Source organism: Balaenoptera ricei, chromosome 4, assembly GCF_028023285.1.
Source record: "Balaenoptera ricei isolate mBalRic1 chromosome 4, mBalRic1.hap2, whole genome shotgun sequence".
NCBI classification, from domain to species: domain Eukaryota; kingdom Metazoa; phylum Chordata; class Mammalia; order Artiodactyla; family Balaenopteridae; genus Balaenoptera; species Balaenoptera ricei.
Window position 1 is genome coordinate 56,740,010 of NC_082642.1, and position 20,450 is coordinate 56,760,459.

General features: G+C 36.4%; 1 protein-coding gene across 4 annotated transcripts in view; it reads right to left on the minus strand.

Annotated features, from left to right (window-relative positions):
• The window catches only part of IFT80 (intraflagellar transport 80), a 112,179-nt gene that overhangs the window by 85,882 nt on the left and 5,847 nt on the right, over window positions 1-20,450 (minus strand). The window contains exons 1-6 of one of the 4 annotated variants that reach the window (XM_059921959.1): window positions 18,963-19,342; window positions 13,801-13,886; window positions 11,108-11,327; window positions 1,826-1,936; window positions 1,594-1,668; window positions 232-300 (exon numbers count right to left, since the gene is read on the minus strand). In XM_059921959.1, coding sequence (XP_059777942.1) covers window positions 232-300; window positions 1,594-1,668; window positions 1,826-1,936; window positions 11,108-11,327; window positions 13,801-13,886; window positions 18,963-18,996 — 595 coding nt within the window. In that variant the 5' untranslated portion in view covers window positions 18,997-19,342. Of the gene's footprint in view, window positions 1-231; window positions 301-1,593; window positions 1,669-1,825; window positions 1,952-11,107; window positions 11,328-13,800; window positions 13,887-18,962; window positions 19,343-20,450 lie in introns of those variants that run through there. The other 3 variants (XM_059921961.1, XM_059921960.1, XM_059921962.1) reach the window with 3 other exon arrangements.

A 20,450-nucleotide genomic window follows, 5' to 3' on the forward strand; every position in this document is an offset into this window, starting at 1 on the left:
TCACTAACAAAGAAAAAGCGTTTGAGTGTGTCTTATATTTCTTGGCTCAAACAACACAGTTACCATGGCCCATCAGGCAACATGAAAGTAAGAGGAAAAAGTGTAAATAGAAATAAGAGATTTCAGGTTTTGAACCTGACCAAAATCAGCCTGAGGAACTATATTAGACTAACTATATTAGACTATTTTTACAGGAAAATGCAAAGACATTTAATTGATTATAATACATACCTTGCTGAGCTAAAGTTGATCTTAGCATTCCAGTCTTTGACCAGATTTTTATTTGTCCATCTTCTCCAACTGTAAAGAGAAAAGAATTGATTTTTTATCTATAGGAAATAAATGCAAACATTAAATTTACATATAAAAATCAGCAGTATCTACACTAATGCACATTTAAAATTCAGACACGAGTTACTCTACTTAGATATCACTGCTTCCTAAATATAAAATTTAACTGAAATTACTTTGAAACGATTTTATCGAAGTAGCCTGACTTCAATGACAAAATTATTTTTTTCCTTTAATCTTAGAAGACTTATGAGTATATTATTCAAATAATGCTTTCATTTTCACTGACGTCTCCATCCTAGAATTCTAAGAAAAGTGTTTTCAGTGTAATTAGAAGAGTTACAGCCAAATTCCAATGAGTTGGTGACTGAATGGAGTGAAGTAATAAACTACTCTTTTGAACAGTTTGCCTGATGGGAAAGAAAGAAAGAGGAAGTTGTAGCTAGAGTTATTTGTTAAAGGAGGGATTTTTATTTCTTTTTTCTCAATTTTCAAGATGAATGACATCTGAGCACATTTATATGCTGGAAAAAAAAAGGGGGGGAAAGAAAAAAAACACTGGAAAAGGAGAAGTCGAAAAAACAGGCAAGAGAAGAGAAACTCACTGATAAAAGTCCTACAGAAGGCGCAGGGGATAGGTGTGGTGGTTTTAAAATATATCCACAAATTCTTTGTTACTCCTTCTTTTAAGAAGTGAAGCTTAACTTCTCTCTCCTTTCTCCTTCAGTTTGGTCTATACTTAGTGACTTGCTTCTAATAGAATATGGTAGAAATGATGGCGTATGACTTCCAACGGTGGGTCATAAAATATATTGTGTCTTCCGTCTTGCTCTCTCTTGGATCACTCACTCAGGGAGAAGCTCCAGCTGTCATGTTGTTAGAACACTCAAGCAGCCCTATGGAGAGGCCCATGTTGTAAGGAACTAAGTAAGGCTTCCTACAACAGTCATAGAGGAAGTAAGACCTCTTGCCAACAGCCATGTGAGTGAGCCATGTTGGAAGCAGATTCTCCAGCCCCAATGGGGCTTCAAATAACTGCAGCCCCATCCAACTTCTTGATTCTGAGACAGAACCACCCAACTGAACTGTTCCCTGTCTCACAGAAACTGTGAGATAATACATGTTTACTATCTTAAGTCACTAACTTTTGGGATAACTTGTTATGCAATAATAGATAATATAATAGGTGAAGATGAGAATCCCTGCAGTAGGGCAGGAGATAGAAAAGAGATGGAAGGGGGGTAAAGTTAAATGAGAATATTTTGAATTTTAGAATTTTAAAGAATTAAAAGTTTTACTTACCCCACACTTGACCATTCCAAAACCTTCTTGACAGAACATTCTTCATAAGCCATATAGGAAAACTAATATGACACTCTGAATGATAACATTATATAGCAGTCTAGATCAATACTGTGCCAATTATTTGCTATTAGACAATGAAAGACACTATTGCTAAATGAAAATATTCTGTTCCTTTGGAAATTTTTCTTTAAAAATTTCATTTTAAATGTCATTTTTGCAGATAACCTACCTGTAACTAATGCTGTTCCTTCATAATTCCATCGCCCAGCAAGTACTGCTCCACAGTGAGCTTCCACACTTTTTTCCACTCTTCCTAACTTAGAAATCAGATGAAATTTGCCTAAAAGAAATTAAACTTGAGAAATCTATTTTATTAAATTAATTTATCCAATCAACAAACATCTGTTGAGTATCTACTAGTAGACTAGTTAGCATAGTGCTAGGCATCGGAGATACCAGGGCAAATAATATAATTATTCTTACTCTCAAGGGACACTCAAATCCATTGGAAAACAGGCACAAATACAAAATCATAAAACCTTGAAACAAGTGGTGTGACAGAAATATATATATGATACTATGATAGTTCAGAGGGACAATAAAATTCTGCTGGGATATGGCCAAAGGGGGCTAAGAGGAATGTCAAGAAAGCCTTCTATTTAAGCAGAACTTTGCAATCTTGCTTTTTTTTTTTTTTTTTCTTAAAAACAGGCTATAGAAAAGTTAGGAAAGGTGTAGAGGAGAGGAACCAGGATAGTTAAATGGTGTTAAAAGATAAACTGAGGCATATTAAAAAATATTGAGTTTTGGGGAATTCCCTGGTGGTCCACTGGTTAGGGCTCCTCTCTTCCACTGCAGGGGGCCCAGGTTCGATCCCTGGTTGGGGAACTAAGATCCCAAAAGCCACGCTGGCAAAAAAAACAAAACAAAAACAAAAACTGGACTTTGTGCAGAAATCAATTGCAATCCAGCAGTGCCAAACTTTAAGTGGTTAGGAACGCTCCACTGACAGGAGCTCAGGGAGAGACTTCTACAGAGAAAAGGCAGAAGTAAAGTAAGGATACTATTGATTGACTACAACTTAAAGCCTAGTTGGCTGTTTGTGATTGGCTGTCCTTAGGTTTCAATTTCATAATCTTGAAGCATTCATTTACAGGCTTAGATTTTGGTTTGCAGAGGTATACAGCATAAGAGTCACCTCAAGTCTAAAGGCCTCCTTGTTTAACTAATTTAATAACTGATAATCCCAAATTTTCAAATTCTTGCCTTATTTGATTTTACACTGTACCAGGCACCAGGTAGACAAAAAGAAGCAAGTTACTTGGTTGCTGTTCTCAAAAAGTTCACACATATATAGGCAAACAGCAAAAGGCTTACAACTTTAAAGGACCTAAGCAAACTATATAAGAAATGTCAAGGGAACAAATCAACTGTACAAAGAATAAGTGCTACAGGAAGCCAAAAAAATAATCAGTGTGGTTTTGAATGATCATGAAGTCTAATAATATACAGTTTGTAATAAAATAATTAAGTACAGTTGGTCCTCCACATCCAAGGGTTCTGCATTCTTGAACTCAACCAACTAATTAAAAAAATACATAAATAAATAAAAACAAAAAACCAGAAAGCTCCAAAAGCAGAACTTGAATTTACCCTGTACCAGCAACTATTTACATAGCATTTACATTGTACTTACAACTATTTACACAACATTTATACTGTATTAGGTAGCATAAGTAGTCTAGAGATGATTTAAAGTATGTGGGAGGATGTGTGTAGGTTATGTGCAAATACTATGCCATTTTATATAAGGGACTTGAGCATCTGTGGATTTTAGTATCTACAGGGGTCCTGGAACCAAACCCCCTTGGATACAGAGGGACAACTGTACAGTAAAATTAGAAACTTTTCCCGAAATCAAAAAAAAGGTATATATTTTTTGTAGTAAAAGAATAATGTGGCTTGCCTAATCAAATTTTGCCTCAGAGGATTTATTTTGTTTGAATTCATTTTTAAATTAAGGCTTTTCAAGGTTCTGGACGAATATTAACAATCCATTAAAAATATATATTTAATAAGTCAGATGCTTTAGATGGCTTTAAAACATTTCTCTGGAGAGCTCTAACACAGATGGCTTTAAAATATTTTACACTTAGCACCCTGTGGCTATTTCACTGACCACCAACCTATTCCCATCAATAAAGTCATTCTCTCTTTTTACACACATTGCACAATATTTGTAGCTCTGTTGCAGCATTTTTTTATTGGACTGTGACTCTTTTCAGAAGGCCATGTCTTAGTCATATTTTTATTTGCAATAGTGCTTTACGTAAGCAGCATTTGTTAAATTTACCAACTCAGTAACCATACTTAGCAACTTAAAAAAAAAAAAGGACTACTTTGACATTCTTTTCTTTCTCATTCAATCTGAGAGCCGTCTTTTCCCATCATTCATTTTCTAGGCCCTCATCAATAAACTACTCCTTTCCTTCATCTAACCACCCACTAGCACCATCTACTTTTCCTCATATCTTCCTTTTAATTTTATATTTACCTCTGGGTTATTTTTCAATGTAACAAGATTACTTTGAATTCAACTGTGCTATTACGTTCTTTATGATATTAACTTAAAATTAATTTGGATATACTTTTTTTAATGCATTGCTTTAGAAAGAAAATACAAGGGGGAAAAAAATCTCAAAAGAGGAAACTATAAAGATGACATATAGTGAGTGGCCATTATTTACTTTATCCAAATCTGTTTCACTAAATGTTAGCATATTGCCTAGCACAAAATATCCACATAGTAAATTGTTGCATGTAATGAATGAATCTATCACCAAAGAGATTAACCAAATAGCTCTTGAACCTGAAATGAAGGGTCCAAAAATTTCTTTTCTTTTCTTTGTATTTTAGAAATTTTATGTATTTTTGATCACCGCTATTTCTTATCCTAAAATATTTAATACTGACTTTCTGACAAGTGCTGAAATTATTCTTGCTTCCCATGACCTCACAGAAGACACATACTGGGACAACTAAGGCCAACTCTTTGCATAGATTTGACACTCAATAAATCTTTGGTCTTTGTAGTTTGTCTGATTGTTACAAATTGCTTGACTAGCACCCCCCAGAGTAAAGCATAAATATAAAACTACATATATCAAAAATTTTAAAAAACACAGTTATCCTTTTAACTATTTTGGTTCTTCTTCTCTCCAGCTTTTCTATAACCTTTTAAAAATGCTAGACCAAAACTAGAAAGCAAATAATTTATTTCCAATCATTTGCTAGGGGTGGGGTCAGGAAGAGAATATAATCAATACATTTGATTACATTTATTCTTTTATTGATACAATTCATTGATTAAACAATGGATGATTTGGGTAAAAAACATGGATATTTAAATCCTAGGGTATAAAATTCATCTCTTATTATTAAATAAAAGATAAATTAAACTAAAAAGAGGAAAATGTTATAAAAGGGAAAAAGAACAGAGTAAGTAGATTAAAATTACACGAAACACATTTCTTAAAGTTAGAAATGCCTTAAGAAATGTCTATGGAAACATGAGAAGGCTTGAAATAGGGTGCTAGGAAAAAGGTCACATGAGCACTTTTGCAGACTGCTTAATAGCAGAAATGTTTTGGCAGATGGTTGCAAAACGCCAGAGATCGGTAACCACTAACTTCTGACAGAAAGAAATGAACACATAAATTCTTTTTAAAGTGGGATTTTAAATGTACATATTAACTAATAAGAGAATATGAGGATTACTTTAAGATATCTAATACAATGTATAAAAAAATTCAACTTTCACTAAATATAATTTAAGGAGTGTTTACTGGCTTTACAAAAGATTTTATACCAGAATTCCTTTACATAGCAGCTCCCCTAATGCATTTTAAATCATTCTTTTTTAAATGTAAATCTTGCAATACATTGTCAAAGGAAGAAATATCTCCTCTAAAAAGTAGGATACAGCTGCATGAAATATTCAAAAAGAAGTAATAATGTTGAAGAGAGAATTATTGGTGAGACAAAATACTTTGCAAAAGTCTGCTTTATGTATTTCAGGACCTGCCCCCAAATCCCATGGATCTTTTTGAATGTTACCACTAACACAGAAGATGGACGGGGTATGACAAAGGGAACACTGGAGGAGTGATGAACAAACTCAAAAGCCGTAACCATTTTTGCCAGCCTTGGGGGAGAAAAATCAAGAGAAGAGAGTTGGTGCCAACTAGAAGAGGGAACCTCTTAGGCAAAGAACTATATTTTGAAAAAGAAATTTTTAAGTACTGGGTTAACATCATACAAAATGAAAAAGTCCTAGAGATCTGTTATACAATATTGTGCTTATACAAAAATTATATTAAATTATTAAATATTGCACTGTATAGTTAAAAATTTATTAAGAGGGTGGATCTCATATTATATATTTTTTAAACCAGAATAATACTTTTTTATAGTATTTGATTAACAGAGAATACAGCATTGATACATAAAATGATCTCAGACATTTATCTGGCAAGAAACCCCTTGACCGACCACCTTTCAATAGCATCCACTTTCTTTTTTTTTTGAACATTTCTTTTTCTGTTTTTTTGAACATTTCTGGATTCTGTTTCTTGTCTTACTCTTCTACTTCTTTTCTTTGAACTATCATCCTTTGCCTTCACTTTCACAAGATCCCAGATACTCCTCATCCCAGCCTAAGAGAAAATACTCAACTACCCTGCTTTGGTTCTCTCTTCTTCCTACATCTAGTTGTGGCAGGTTATGTTACCTTATTTGTTTGTTTGTTTGTTTGTTTGTTTTTGTAGTAAACCTAAAAATAAAAGTAAACACTATAGTTTCTCAAGAGTCATAATATTTTTTCCCACTTTTAATCTTGCAAATTTATCTTTAAATGATATTTGTCTTACTTTAGACTTTTTTCCCTATCAGAAAGTATTTTACCTAAAGCCAATGTGAAATAGAGACCCAAACAACTATTCTTTAGTTAAGTGTACCTAAGTAGTCTTAATAAATCAGGGAAACACTCAGATAACAGAAATTATCAAGACTAACTATATTTACTGTCCATATTCACCAGATAAAGGTCAATCTTCATACACTATTGACTTTAAAAAGGAAAATGAGGGTTTCCCTGGTGGCGCAGTGGTTGAGAATCTGCCTGCCAATGCAGGGGACACGGGTTCGAGCCCTGGTCTGGGAAGATCCCACATGCCGCAGAGCAACTAGGCCCGTGAGCCACAACTACTGAGCCTGCGCGTCTGGAGCCTGTGCTCCGCAACAAGAGAGGCCGCGACAGTGAGAGGCCCGCGCACCGTGATGAAGAGTGGCCCCCACTCGCCGCAACTAGAGAAAGCCCTCACATAGAAACGAAGACCCAACACAGCCAAAAATAAAAATAAATAAATAAATTTAAATTTTAAAAAAGAAGGAAAATGAAAAGAAAATATATGGTAGACTTCCCTGGTGGCGCAGTGGTTAAGAATCCACCTGCCAATGCAGGGGACATGGGTTCAATCCCTGGTCCGGGAAGATCCCACGTGCCAGAGAGCAACTAAGCCCGTGCACCACAACTACTGAGCGTCACAGCTACTGAAGCCCGTGTGCCCTAGAGATCAAGTGCCGCAACTACTGAGCCCACGCCCTGCAACTACTGAAGCCCGCGTCCTCTACGGCCCGCATGCTGCAACTGCTGAGCCCGCATGCTGCAACTACTGAAGCCTGCGGGCCTAGAGCCCGTGCTCTGCAACAAGAGAAGCCACCATGAGAAGCCCGCGCACCACAACAAAGAATAGCTCCCGCTCGCTGCAAGAGAAAGTCCGCGTGCAGCAACAAAGACCCAACGCAGCCAAAAATAAAGAAAAGAAAAAAGAAAATATGTGGTATGCCACCTTCTATGTAATTAAAAAAAGGTGAAATGAGAAAATATACATGTATCTGTTTCTTTTTGCTAAAAGAAACAAGAAAGGATAAACCAGACCAAAGGGATTGGTTACATACAGGGAATAAATAGAAATACGGTGTATGGGATTGGGTGGGTGGGAGTAGTGACATTGCTCTGAGTATATTTTTTTATATAGTTTTGACATTGTGGAACCATCCATGTAATGTTTTACATATTTAAAAAATAATCAAATCAACAAGGATGGGGAGAGGAGACCTTAAATGGAAAACAAACAGAAATAAATACACTTAACTATATTTTAAATGAATAGCAACAACACTAGTAGGGGGGAAATGCCAAGTAACTTTGAACACAAGACTTTGACTCTATATCCTCAGTGTAAAGATAAAAACAGTAGAATATTAAACTCTATTTTTTTTGCAATAGTATGGATTAGCAATTCTGAAACAACCTACTGTGTATTGTAGAATTAAACAAGTAAGTAAATATATTGACAATAGTGGGAGCCAAGTTTCCTCACTGTTTCCAAGTATGGGGAAAAAAGACTAGAATTAACCCTGTGGTGCTGAATTAGAATTGGCGGTATCAGAATGAACTCATGGTTTTTATCATGGAAGGGTAGGAAGGGAGAAAGGGGAAGGAAGCAAAGGAAGAGAGGGAGGAAGGGAGGGAGGGAGGGAGGAAGAAATTGCTGTAGATATGTATATTTTAATACACATTTCTATTCGTATTTCTTAGCTCTGTCCTGTGAAAAGGCCTTGAAGTAAACACATCCCATTGAAATGAGCACACCTGGCACACTCATCTTGGCTTTTAAATACCATTAAGCACCCAGAAAAGAACAAGTCTCCTTGGGGAAACAGCTGATTTGGAAGCTGGGACTGGGAAAGTACAAAATGAGCCTGGAACATCTTGTGCCAGCAAAGAAGTGCCCAAAAGATGAAGAGGAAACATACCCCCCAGGTAAAAAGAAAATTCATTTGAGCTGGCTTCACGGAGCTCCCACTGGCCAAACCTGGGACAATTGTAACATCAAAAATTTTAAATGGTAGTAATAGGATGCTCAAGATATAAAATAAGAATTTATGAGTCTAATCTAAGTAAACAAATAAATAAATGGGCAGGAGACAGAAGGCTCTTCCTTGCAGTAAAATACCAACAAATCAATAAAAGAAATTATGGAGTTAAAAAAAAAATCACCATTTGGCAACAATCTTAGTAATAAATGATTCAGCCAAGAGTCATCAATAGATGCCAAGACAGTGGGAGGAAATCTGAGGAGGAAGAGAATATTTTTATATAGTCTGAAAGTATCCTTTCAGAAATTATTTATTAAAAGGGAAAAACATTAACTTTACACTAGATTAATTTAGTGAACACAACCTTTCAAAATAATCAAAGTTAAAGTCACCAATAATGGGTCAAACCAGCATCATGAATCTTCCAATCTGATGCCCTGAGTACTGCTGCTAAAATGTATAACTGGATTTAATCATGAAGAAACATCAGACAAACATGAATTGAAGGACATTCTGTAAAAATAACAGGCCTGTATTCTTCAAAACAGTGGAGATCATAAAAGAAAGACTGAGGGGTTGCTCCAGATTAAAGGAGGCTAGAGAGATATGACAAAAACAATGTGTTATTCTGTACCAGAAAAAAACAAATTTCTATAAAAGATATCATTAGGACAATTGTTAAAATTTGAATACAAACTGTAGATTAGATAACAGTATTACATCAATGTTAAATTTCCTGATTTTGATCAATGTATTGTGGTTAAGTAACAGAAAATCCTTATTCTTAGGAAATGCATTGAAGTATTTATGGTTAAAGTGGCATATCTATAAATAACTCTCAAATGTTTCAGAAAAAAGTATATGTGTGGCGGGGTGGGGGGGAGGGGGGAGAGAAAGAGAAAGAGAGAAAGAGAGAGAAAAGACCAGCAATGATAAAGTATATGGGACAAAATGTTAACAACTAGTGAATGTGGATAAAGGATATGCAGCAGTTATTTGTACAATTCTTGCAACCTTTCTATAAATGTGAAATTATAACAAAATTAAAAGCTTTTTTTAAAGTCAACCCTTCATTTTATCATAAGAGGTAAACTAAATTCTAGCTGTGCTCAGAGTCAGTCTTGTAAGCGCTAGGCACTGTACCAAATACTTTCACACAATATCTCATTTAATCAAGATTCAGAAAACTAAGTTTAAAAATTACACGTAAGAGAATTAGAATCTGATGTGATTGTTTGCCATAACATCCCTTTCCTATTCTGGCTACAAAAGCCCTCTTCTCTTTCCCTTTCCACGGTGGCCTAAGGCCTGCCATGCTCAGTCAATCAGTGTCCCAGTCCCTTGACTAAAATGATTCACTCAGTGATGGGCACGTGACCCAAGCTTGTCCAGGACCTCTCTGCATGTTGACTGCAAGTGATATTGAGGAAGAAGCACTCTCTCTGCTGACTTTTCTTTTCCTGTAGGGTAAGCCTTGGGCTGCTGGCTGCCATCATGCTCACCTTTTGGGGTGAGTCTATCCAAGAGATGGCAAGAATAGGGGCCTGGGGACTTCCCTGGTGGTCCAGTGGTTAAGAATCCGCCTTCCAATGCAGGGGATGTGGGCTTGATCCCTGGTCAGGGAACAAAGTTCCCACATGCTGTGGGACAACTAAGCCCGCATGCTCTAGAGCCTGTGCGCCACAACTAGAGAGCCCACGTGCTGCAACTACTGAGCCTGCGCGCTCTGGAGCCTGCACGCCACAACAAAAGAGCCTGCACACCACAACTAGTGAGACGCCCACACACTGCAATGAAAGATCCCGCAGGCCGCAAGATCCTGCATGCCGCAACAAAGATCCCACATGCCACAACTAAGACCCAACGCAGCAAGATAAATAAAAAATAAATAAATAAAATCTCAAGGGGTTGTGTATGTGTTATTAAAAAAAAAAAAAAAGAATAGGGGTCTCATGCAGCTGTGCTTAAAGATCTACCCCTGGAGCTAGGTAAACCAGAAAACTCCATCTGTGCATAAGTTAGCCGAGTAAGTTTCTGTTACTTTTGATGAATGTACTCTTAACTGATATCGTAGGTAAAGTGTAATACAGATGAAAAACAGTTCAAGTTATTTCTCTGAAAATTAAAACATATCCTTAAAAAATAGAAAAATCATGCTTTTTACTCACCAATAATAAAACTATGGTCAAATTAATCTCCAGCTCTGTAAGTAGAAATTAACATGTACTAGAAAATAAAGACTATATTTGATAGCTTACTAAATGAGTGTGTGTTGTACCATCTATTTTTAGTGTGGTTATGTTATACAGTTAAATTTGACAAAATTAGAAACCAAAACTGATAAAAGCCTAACAATACCTGTGAGCACAGAAAAAGTAAAGCCAGAGGTTCAGATTCAATCCCAGTATATGCCAGTTTAATTCACCTTCTTCTATGACAATAGTTTTATAGCCTATACACAGACGAACTGACTACACAGGAAATGGATAAACAACTCAAAACATGTCATACTAAAATGTTATGTCTTTTAAGTACAAAGATTAGCATATAACATTTATTTAAAACTTACCATCAGAACTTGTGAGAACAAAGCTTTCTGCTTGAGTTTGTTTCTTTATGCCTAAACTTTTCGGAAACCAGTGAAGATCTATTGGGTAAATATCATCAGGCAGCTTTACTATTTGACTTGTTTCACTAGTTAACAAGTTCCACTTCACTATCTGGTGATCATCACTACATGAATACAGTTCTTCAGCAGTATTCCAGCCCACACAGCTTACTAATTCTTGATGTGTCACCATGTTAAGGAGACATAAAACACACACAAAAGTCTTCAGTCTTAATAAATACAATATTTTTCAGATGCAGATTATAAGAAGAGTATAAAATAGGGTCAAATGTTTCAAGCTTCTAAGCCTATTTTTCATTTTATGACTTTCATATTTTTTCCATATAAGGAAAGGAAAATAAGCATCTATCAAAACAGTTGTAAGAAGAATGGAAAGCAAGATAAGAAACCCAGGTGCCAAAAGAGAAAAAAAGAAAGATTTGACTATGTGAAAAATTTTAAATTATGTTACAAAGTATTCCATAAACGAGGCAAAAGATACACAAAGACATCTAACAGAACAAAAGGGATGAAAGGATTGACTCTAGCCGATTGGGGGATAAGTGGGAAGAAAAGGGAACTATGCTTTTTTTATTTACATATATCTGTTTCATTTAAGTTATTAGAATAAGCATGTATTATTTTGATAAAAGTTTTCAAAAATCAAGCGTTAAAATAAGACTGAAATCTAACAGTAAAATACCTGCTTAGATGACACATTATAATAATTCACCTAGGAAAAAACCTACAGCTTAACAGCTGAAACTAAAATCCTACCAAATTTCCTGACATTTAATTCAGGAAGTAATTCAATTACAATTTACTGCACCTACAAGGTAATATGGGTAAGATACGAACCCTAAAATTCTTACTTTAACCTATTTTTTCGGTCTCTGATTTATCAAGTGGATTTCTATAAATTGAGGTGTTCAAGTAGCCCTCACTTCCACCATCAGAACAGGTTGCTTACCCTAGCAGAGTTGTGTATCTAGAGAAGGCACTTCAGTTTATCATTTTTGAGATGCTTTCTCCTGCTTATATGTGGATTTCTGTATTACCACATTATCCTGGTTGGGTTGTTTGCTCTTTTGTTGTTATTGTATAATCATTTTACTGCCTTATCTTCTCACCAATGCTTTCTATTGGCTCATCCAAGCAATCAGTAAACTCTAAGGAAAAAGAAAGAGACTATGTGCCAAATTATTCTGGGGTGTTCTAAGATTTTTTTTTAATACTTGAAAATATGATAGATTAAGCAAAATAACCAAAAAGGTACAAAAGAAATTATGGAAAGTTCTTAAGAGACTGCACAAATAGGTAATAAAGTGGCATTGGAATACTCAGAATTCAAAGTAGAATCTAAACAAAAGGATCTGGATGTGCCATTAGACCATTACTGAAAAAAATTCTTCCAGTATAATTGCTATAGCTTAAACAATGTTAGGTAAAACCTTTAAAAAGGGAGAGTGTCAGGCATAATCTAGAAAGAAAGAAAATATACATACACACACGCCCCGAAACAAAAAATATTAAGCTTATCCTCATAAAAACTGATGTAAGTACACATCAGACATACGTGACATGTCTTCAAACTAATAAGTTAACTAAAATTACAGGAGAAATGAGAGGACTGCCAGAATAAGAAAGTCTAAAAAGACTGTTATTCTTCAGCTTGAAAAGGTAAAAGCAGACAATAGACATAGTCAAAATCTATAAGATTATAAGCAGCATGAACTCCTGAGGGCACACTTTTAAAAGAGAATAAAAATGATTTAAGGAGAAATAAAAGGAATTATATCTTCACTCAAATGGTAAAAAAAGCAGACAAGACAATATTAATTCAAAACGTTTGATCAAATGTCTAAAACAGTGCTTCTCTATCTCTGAAGGATCCTATTTTTCTTTATTTCAAATCTGTTGCAACATTTTCTAAGATAAAATAAAAATGAATTTCTAGAAAAATGATCTTATATTTGGATGTTGTGACTATCAAATTGCTACAAAAATTTCTTCCTTCTTACCTTCAATTTCTGTACTTATCCCTTCACAGACCTGCAATAAAGTCCACAGATGATACTTTTAGAAGCACTGGTCTAAATAACTAAGAATGAAGGTAAAGGGGCCTATCATATCTTCCTGACACATAACTGGGAGTTCTTGCTGACAAAATATAAGGTCATGCGTTTGAGAAATATTTATAATTGCCCCCTTCCCACGTGAAATAATAAAGGTCTAACTGCTCAGATTTCCCCAGCTTGCCCTCCACTTTATCGTGAGTAAGAAGAAATAGAGCAGAACTCAATGAAAACATACTAGATCATACCAACAGATAAATTACCTGATTTTTAAAAAACTTCTCTTTAAGATTTTATTAGACTAAACAAGAACTGTTTTTTATGTACTTAGGTATAGTAGTACTTAAGTAGAGTAAGAAAAATGTCAATAAAAATTTGAAAGTAAGATTTAGAGCAAATAGTTTGCATTGGAGAATTACCTGCAACACAAGACCTCAAATATTTCAGAAACAATTTAGCGAAACTCCCAATAAAGGAATGAAAAAATCCATTATTCAACTAGACTACAAAAATAGAAGAAAACTTTTAATAATACTATAGTAAGATGATCACAATAAGGTTTATAAGTATTAAAAGGATATGCTTTGGTTCTTTTAAAAGAGATATCTTCAGTCTCATGTCCCCACCTTCCAGCAAAATTTTAAAATGCCACTTGATTGTATTCACTGTAAAAATAAAAGGGGGAAAATATAGAATCTGCATTAAAAACAAACATATATACACAAAAAATTAAAAGCAAACAAAACATCTTAGCACCCCAAGGACACCAAAACACTTTCAATCCTGCTGGCAACAAATACATGGAAAGAGGAAGAAAACTAGTCAGTGTGCTAATTCTGTCAGTGAGTGATTGGAGGCCTTGGGCTGGATGCCAGAAGTCCTCTACAACCTGCCTAAAACAGTCCTACAAGTACAGAACGCCACTAAATCTGGCCAGGTAAATAATTTCCAACGGCTGTCCTGAGGCCTAATCAAAAGATTTTTTAAACTGGGAACTGTTCAATGGCAGATCAATGTTGGTCCTGTTGAATGGATATACAATAAAATAAATTCCAAAGGTCTGATCAAGGGCGAAGATACATTTTTATGAGCTTTAGTTATAGAACCCACATGGGAATACTATGACATCATCAACCTAGTGATCCAATCTGAGATTTACATTCTGTTGGAGGTAGATACACTGCCCAACAGTTATGGTTGCCATGGTGGCAAAGTGAAAAATAAGCGAGTTATTTAAAAAAGAGGTAAGAAATCCATTATAAAAGCTATATAAAAATCACAATGTAAATGGCAAACAAAAATTTAGAAGAACAAGAGTAACACTCTCTCAAATAACCATGCTATCAAAAGATACAAATCAAGAAAATGCTAAATTGTCTGAATCCAATTTATAGTTGTGGGATTCTTTCTGAGTAATATCACTAGCCTAGAGAAAAAAATAAATGAAAGTGTAATTAAAGGAAAAAAATCCTCTTCACCAAGTAGAAAATTACTGCTAACTACATCAAAGAAGGTGTGAGTTATAGATAAGAATTCAGTGGGCCTACCTTAGATAATTTCTCATTCTCTCAAATCCAGAAGACTTTTAGATTAGCAAGGTGCTAAATACAGCTTTATCTCAAAGCACCTTTTTCACTTATTGTACTCATAAATTTGTGAGAATGGGGAGAAAATTGTTAAGACCACAGAAAAAAATCTGAAGTTTTCTATCCAGTCAATATGCAGCTAAGGTCAGAAACCTCTCTCCTCCAGTTCACTTAACAAGATTTATGTTCAACTTTAAAAGTATGAATCTGTGTATAGCAGCCAGAGCAAGAAAACAATTTCTCCTAGGCACACTTCCAAGGCTCACTTTTCGTCCTTAGGAGTTTTAGCACCTTTCTCAAAACTCCTTCCTTCTTTCTATCAGACCTCCTTCAATTAGAGGGGGGAAAAAGGTAAAAACATGCTGCTTTTTCACAATAATTCAAATTCACCAAGCTTATAAGGATTTTAAAAGAATAAAGGCAGATAAATTGTTGATTCTGGAAATAAGAAACAACATAATAGACAAGAAAAAAATACATATATACAGTCTGAATATACAATTACATTCAGAAACTTTAAAGGCATGATGTAGCCTATATCAAAATAACTCAAAGTGCTGAAATCCATAATAATTAGGAATCATTCCTCACCAAAAGAAATCATTATCCCATATAAATAGTAAACACAGTATGTTTTCCATTAGAAAGTAATCTGCAACTATTCAGAAACATGGTGCCAAGGAATCAGAGAAAGAGGAGGCTGGCATCCTAACATTGGGAAGATTCTCTTTTGCTCAGAAAGCTCTTCCGCATACATCCTATTTAGCTGAGATCATCTGCATGAAGGATATGGGCATTCTGATGTGAGACTGAATAGAGGAATAAAGGAGAAGTAGTAATTAGAGCACAGCCAATTCAGGGAAGTGCAGACCTGCCTGGGGATGCACTGAGGTGTTTTTATCTACCCATAAGCATTGGTCACCAAGGATCTGACTAGTCAGCGGTAGGTGGGGTGGGAGGGGGAATAAAAGAAAATTTCTAGAGTATTGAAAAATCTATTCTGCAACTTTATATAGGGAACAGACAGGAGCAACTATGCCTTTGCTACTAAAAATCATTTATAAGTCGTCTTTGGTCCAGCGTGGGTTAACATTCATGGCACTTAAGAGGAAAAAATACGCCAAGGAAATCCGATCACCAAACTACCAAAATATACTCCAAATCTGGCCATTTCTCAGTACCACCACCGTTAAGTCTAAAGCCACCATCATCCTCAATTATTTCAGTAGGTCCAGAACTGATCTTCCTGCTCCTACGTTTACCCTTCAAACTCTTCTAAATACAGTAGCTAGTTATGCTTTTAAATCATTAATGCTAAGTCAGATCATGAAGGCCAGTATGGCCAATACAGAGTGAGTGAAGGGGATGGCAGGAAATTGGGGAAGAGGAGGGAAGGACACAGATCACATAGAGGTTGGAAAACCACAATAAAAGCTTCATTTTTTTTCTTCTGAATGAACGGAGAAGCCAGTAGAGTGACATTATCTGACTTAATTTTTTTAAGTGTCACTATGGATGACACTATGGATGGTATGACCAAAAAAAAGCAAAAATGAGCAAAACTGGAAGCAGGGAGGCCAGTTAGGATTTCAATAATCAGAAGAGAAATGAAAGTGGATTGATGAGGAAGGCAGTAGTGGTACAAATAATATGAAGCAGTCATATTCTGAATATATTTTGAAAGAAGATTCCACAGGATTTGTTGATGAATTCAGTTTAAGAGAAAGAGGAGTCAAAAATGACTCTAAAGTTTCAACAGGTACAAAAGAGTTGCCATTTACTGAAATGAAGAAAACTAAGGGAGGAACAGGTTGAAAGGGATGATATAAAAATTCTGTTTTGGGTATGCTAAGTTTAAGGTGCCTATTAGATATCCGAGTGAAGAATTCAAGGAGAAATTGGATATACGAGTCTGGAGTCAAGCAAGAGGTCAGAGCTGGAGATATCATTGAGATGTCAGTTTGAGGGTTATCAGCGCAAAGATCATGTTCAAAGCCATGGGATGAGACTACCCAGCAGAACTTGAAAAGGTAGTAGCTTCAGTGGCCTAGAAGTCCTACTGAAGCCTGAAGAATTGTCAGCATTAAGATTCTAGAGGAAGTAAACTAGAGAAAAACAAGTGGAGATATACAATGAGATGCTTAAAACAGATTTTGGGAGAGAGTAGAGATATTGGTAATGATGAAGTAGGTTAAGACTGTCAAAGTGGGTGGCCAAGGTCAAAGAACTGAGAGGCCAGGGAACGGAAGAATTGATTTCGGGATGTTAAATCACTGAGAATAATGACAAGAATAGTGGTGGAGATAGACACAGTTACCCAGGTGCTAAAATACTATTCATTGAACAAGGAAAAAAGCAGAGATCTGTAGACGACTACAAAAAGGCAGAGTAGATAACGGTTTGATCTCACAAGACTTATCTCAAAGGGACTAAGGGATTGTAGAGAGGAAAGGGGAAGACAATCAGTTGTGCAGAAACACTAATGAGAAACAAGGCCCTCTGACACATGGGAATCTGGAAGGCAAAACAGCCTCCATTTGAAACAGCCAAGAGGAAAGCAGTTTCCTTAGGAAACAACCAGATTTAAGTTAGACTGTGAAGTTAAAGGGTAAAACTATGAAGTTTTAGAGTAAAGGTTGAGAACACAGATTTGGCCAATGACACACTGTGAGTTCCAAAAGGTAGAGTAGTAGGATTTAAATGGTGAAGAGCTAAGAGTTTGGGACAGATAGTGGGAGATGGTAAAAACAGCCAGCTGTCCTCTTTCATTCATCCCTACATCTGTGGTAGAAGAATCTGAATTTTTGCTGCATACCTGGCCATCCAGAATAAGATTACATTTCTCAACTGCCCTTGAAACTGGGTGTAGCCACATAGGACATTAACAATTCTTAAACCCAATGGGGATATTACAACACCATCAACCTCGTGGCCCAATCTGGAACTTATATCTTGAGGGGGGTAGATAACTCTACCCAGTATTGGTTACCCACAGTGGTAATATGAAAAGTAAATGAGTTACCTCTTATAAAATCCACATTACTACCTCTTATAAAAGTTATATAAATCAGCATTATTGGCAAATAAAAACTTGGAAAATAAGAGTAACCCTCTCCCTGTCATGCCATCAAGACCATATATAATGCAGCAACAAGACAGAAGGAACCAAGATTCTTGACCTTGTAGAGAGTCCTGTCAGTCCTATTTAGCCTCTTAAGTGATAGAAAATAAAGTTTTATCGTGTTTAAGTTACTGTCATCAACGGCTAAACCTAATAATGAACTAATGCAGGGAATTAAGAGTCTTGAATGTGGAGACGGAGGTAAACAGGGTTGTAAGGTATGATGGAATAGTCCCAATGATTGAATAAAGGAAGGTGTATAATCAATTTAAATTGTAGCCTTCTTCCTGGAACTGTTGTCTTAGGTGGTTTGTAGTGTTGATGACGAGTTTTATAAGACAGGAAAGGGCAGTCTTGCCAGGACCACATGTAACTCTGTGGGAATTCCTTTTCAATCCTGCTAATAAGGTTGTTAGGATTTACTTTAATAGGCAGTTTAGGGAGGGAAAGGAATTGCAGAGTTATAGAGGGAATAAATATCCCCAGCCTTTTCTCCTAATTTCCCTAACCTTAAACTGTGCACTCATCCTTGTACCTCTGCTGTATCTGTACTCACTGCCATGGTGATCTCACCCAGTTTCATGGCTTAATATGTTTAAATTTATTGACTACCTAGTGACAACTCCCAATTTCATATCTCCAGTTCAGACCTCTGCACTGAATCCCAGACTTTTATAGCTAACTGATTATTTGACAACTCTATTTGAATGTGTGACATCTCAAACTTAAGATCCAAATCAAACCCCTGATCTTTCCTCCAACTTTGCTCCTCCCACAGCCTTACCCATCTCAGTAAATGGCAATTCCATCCTTCCAGTTGCACAGGCCAAAAACCTTGGAATCATCACTGACTCTTCTCTCACATTCCAAATCCAATTTGTAAAAAACAAAACCTGTATGTATGATCTATCTTCAAAATACCTGATTTTCATGACCCCCACTACTATGGCCCCAGTCCAAGGTGCCATCATCTGTTAACCTGAACTATAATAGCCTCCTAGTTGACCTCCTAACCCCTCACAGTCTATGCTTACCATAGCAGCCAAAGTGACTTTTAAAATAGGTCATGGTGCTTCTCCACTCAGAACTCTCCAATGGCTTCCTGTCTCACTCAGAGTTAAAACAAAGGTGTTTTTTTGTTTTGTTTTGTTTTGTTTTGGCTGCATTGGGTCTTCATTGCTGTGCACAGGTTTTCTCTAGTTGCAGCGAGCAGGGGCTACTCTTCACTGCGGTTTGCAGGCTTCTCATTGCGGTGGCTTCTCTTGTTGCAGAGCACAGGCTCTAGGCACACAGGCTTCAGTAGTTGTGGCACACAGGCTCAGTAGTTGTGGCTGGCAGGCTCTAGAGTGCAGGCTCAGTAGTTGTGGCGCACGGGCTTAGTTGCTCCATGGCATGTGGAATCTTCCCAGACCAGGGCTTGAACCCATGTCCCCTGCATTGGCAGGCGGATTCTTAACCACTGCACCACCAGGGAAGTCCCTGAAACAAAGGTCTTACAATGGTGTTCAAAGCCTTTATTGATCTGGACTCCTATCGTGATGGTTAATCTTATGTGTCAGCTTGGCTGCAAGATGGTGCCGTTATTTGGGCAAACACAAGACTAAACGTTACTATGAAACTATTTTTTAGAGGTGATTAACACCGACAATCAGTTGACGTAAGTAAAGCAGATTACCCTGCATAATTTGGGTGGGCCTCATCCAATCAGTTGAAGGCCTTAAGAGCAAAAACCAAGATTTCCCAAAGAAGAAGGAATTCTGCTGCCAGACCACAACACAGAAATTTTGCCCGAGTTTCCAGCCCTAAGACTAATGACTTCAACATTAACTCTTCTTTCTCTGGAGAGCCCTAATAGACAACATCATTTCTCTGACCTCATCTCCTGTTTCCTCTCTCTTTTCACTCAAACTGCTCCAGGCACACTAGGCTCTGCATTTTTCTTCTTACATACTATGTAAGAAGCATGTTTGGGGGCAAAGGAGAAGGAACCAGTGGATAGGGATCGATTGGCAATACTATAGAAACAGAAGATAACTAACACAGCATGGTCCCCTATGAAGTCATTTGATCAAGGACACTGATAATGGGGTACTTCTTTTTGTAAACACTTATAAATTGACAGTTCACAGAAACATAAATACAGATGGTCAGTGGGCAATCAAAAACATGAAATAAGGCACAGTCTCAATTTTAATTAAAGAAATGAAAATGAAAACAACTAGATACCATTTTTCTGTTGTCAAAGTGGCCAAATGCAAAAACCCAGCCAGAACCCAGCCCTGGCATACAGAGAAACAGTTAGTCACATACATTATTGAAGAGCAGGAAAACTGGTGCTAACGGTCATTGATTCTTTTGTTCCCCCCACCACCAACACTTTTGACTACATTTTCTACCTTTGGGGAATTTCCTACCTTATAAATATAAAACAAATTATTTCCTCTCTAGCCCTCCTTACAGCTAGGACATAGGCAAATTACCTAGGCTTTGCCAATCTGACACACCTGTGTCATATTTTGAGT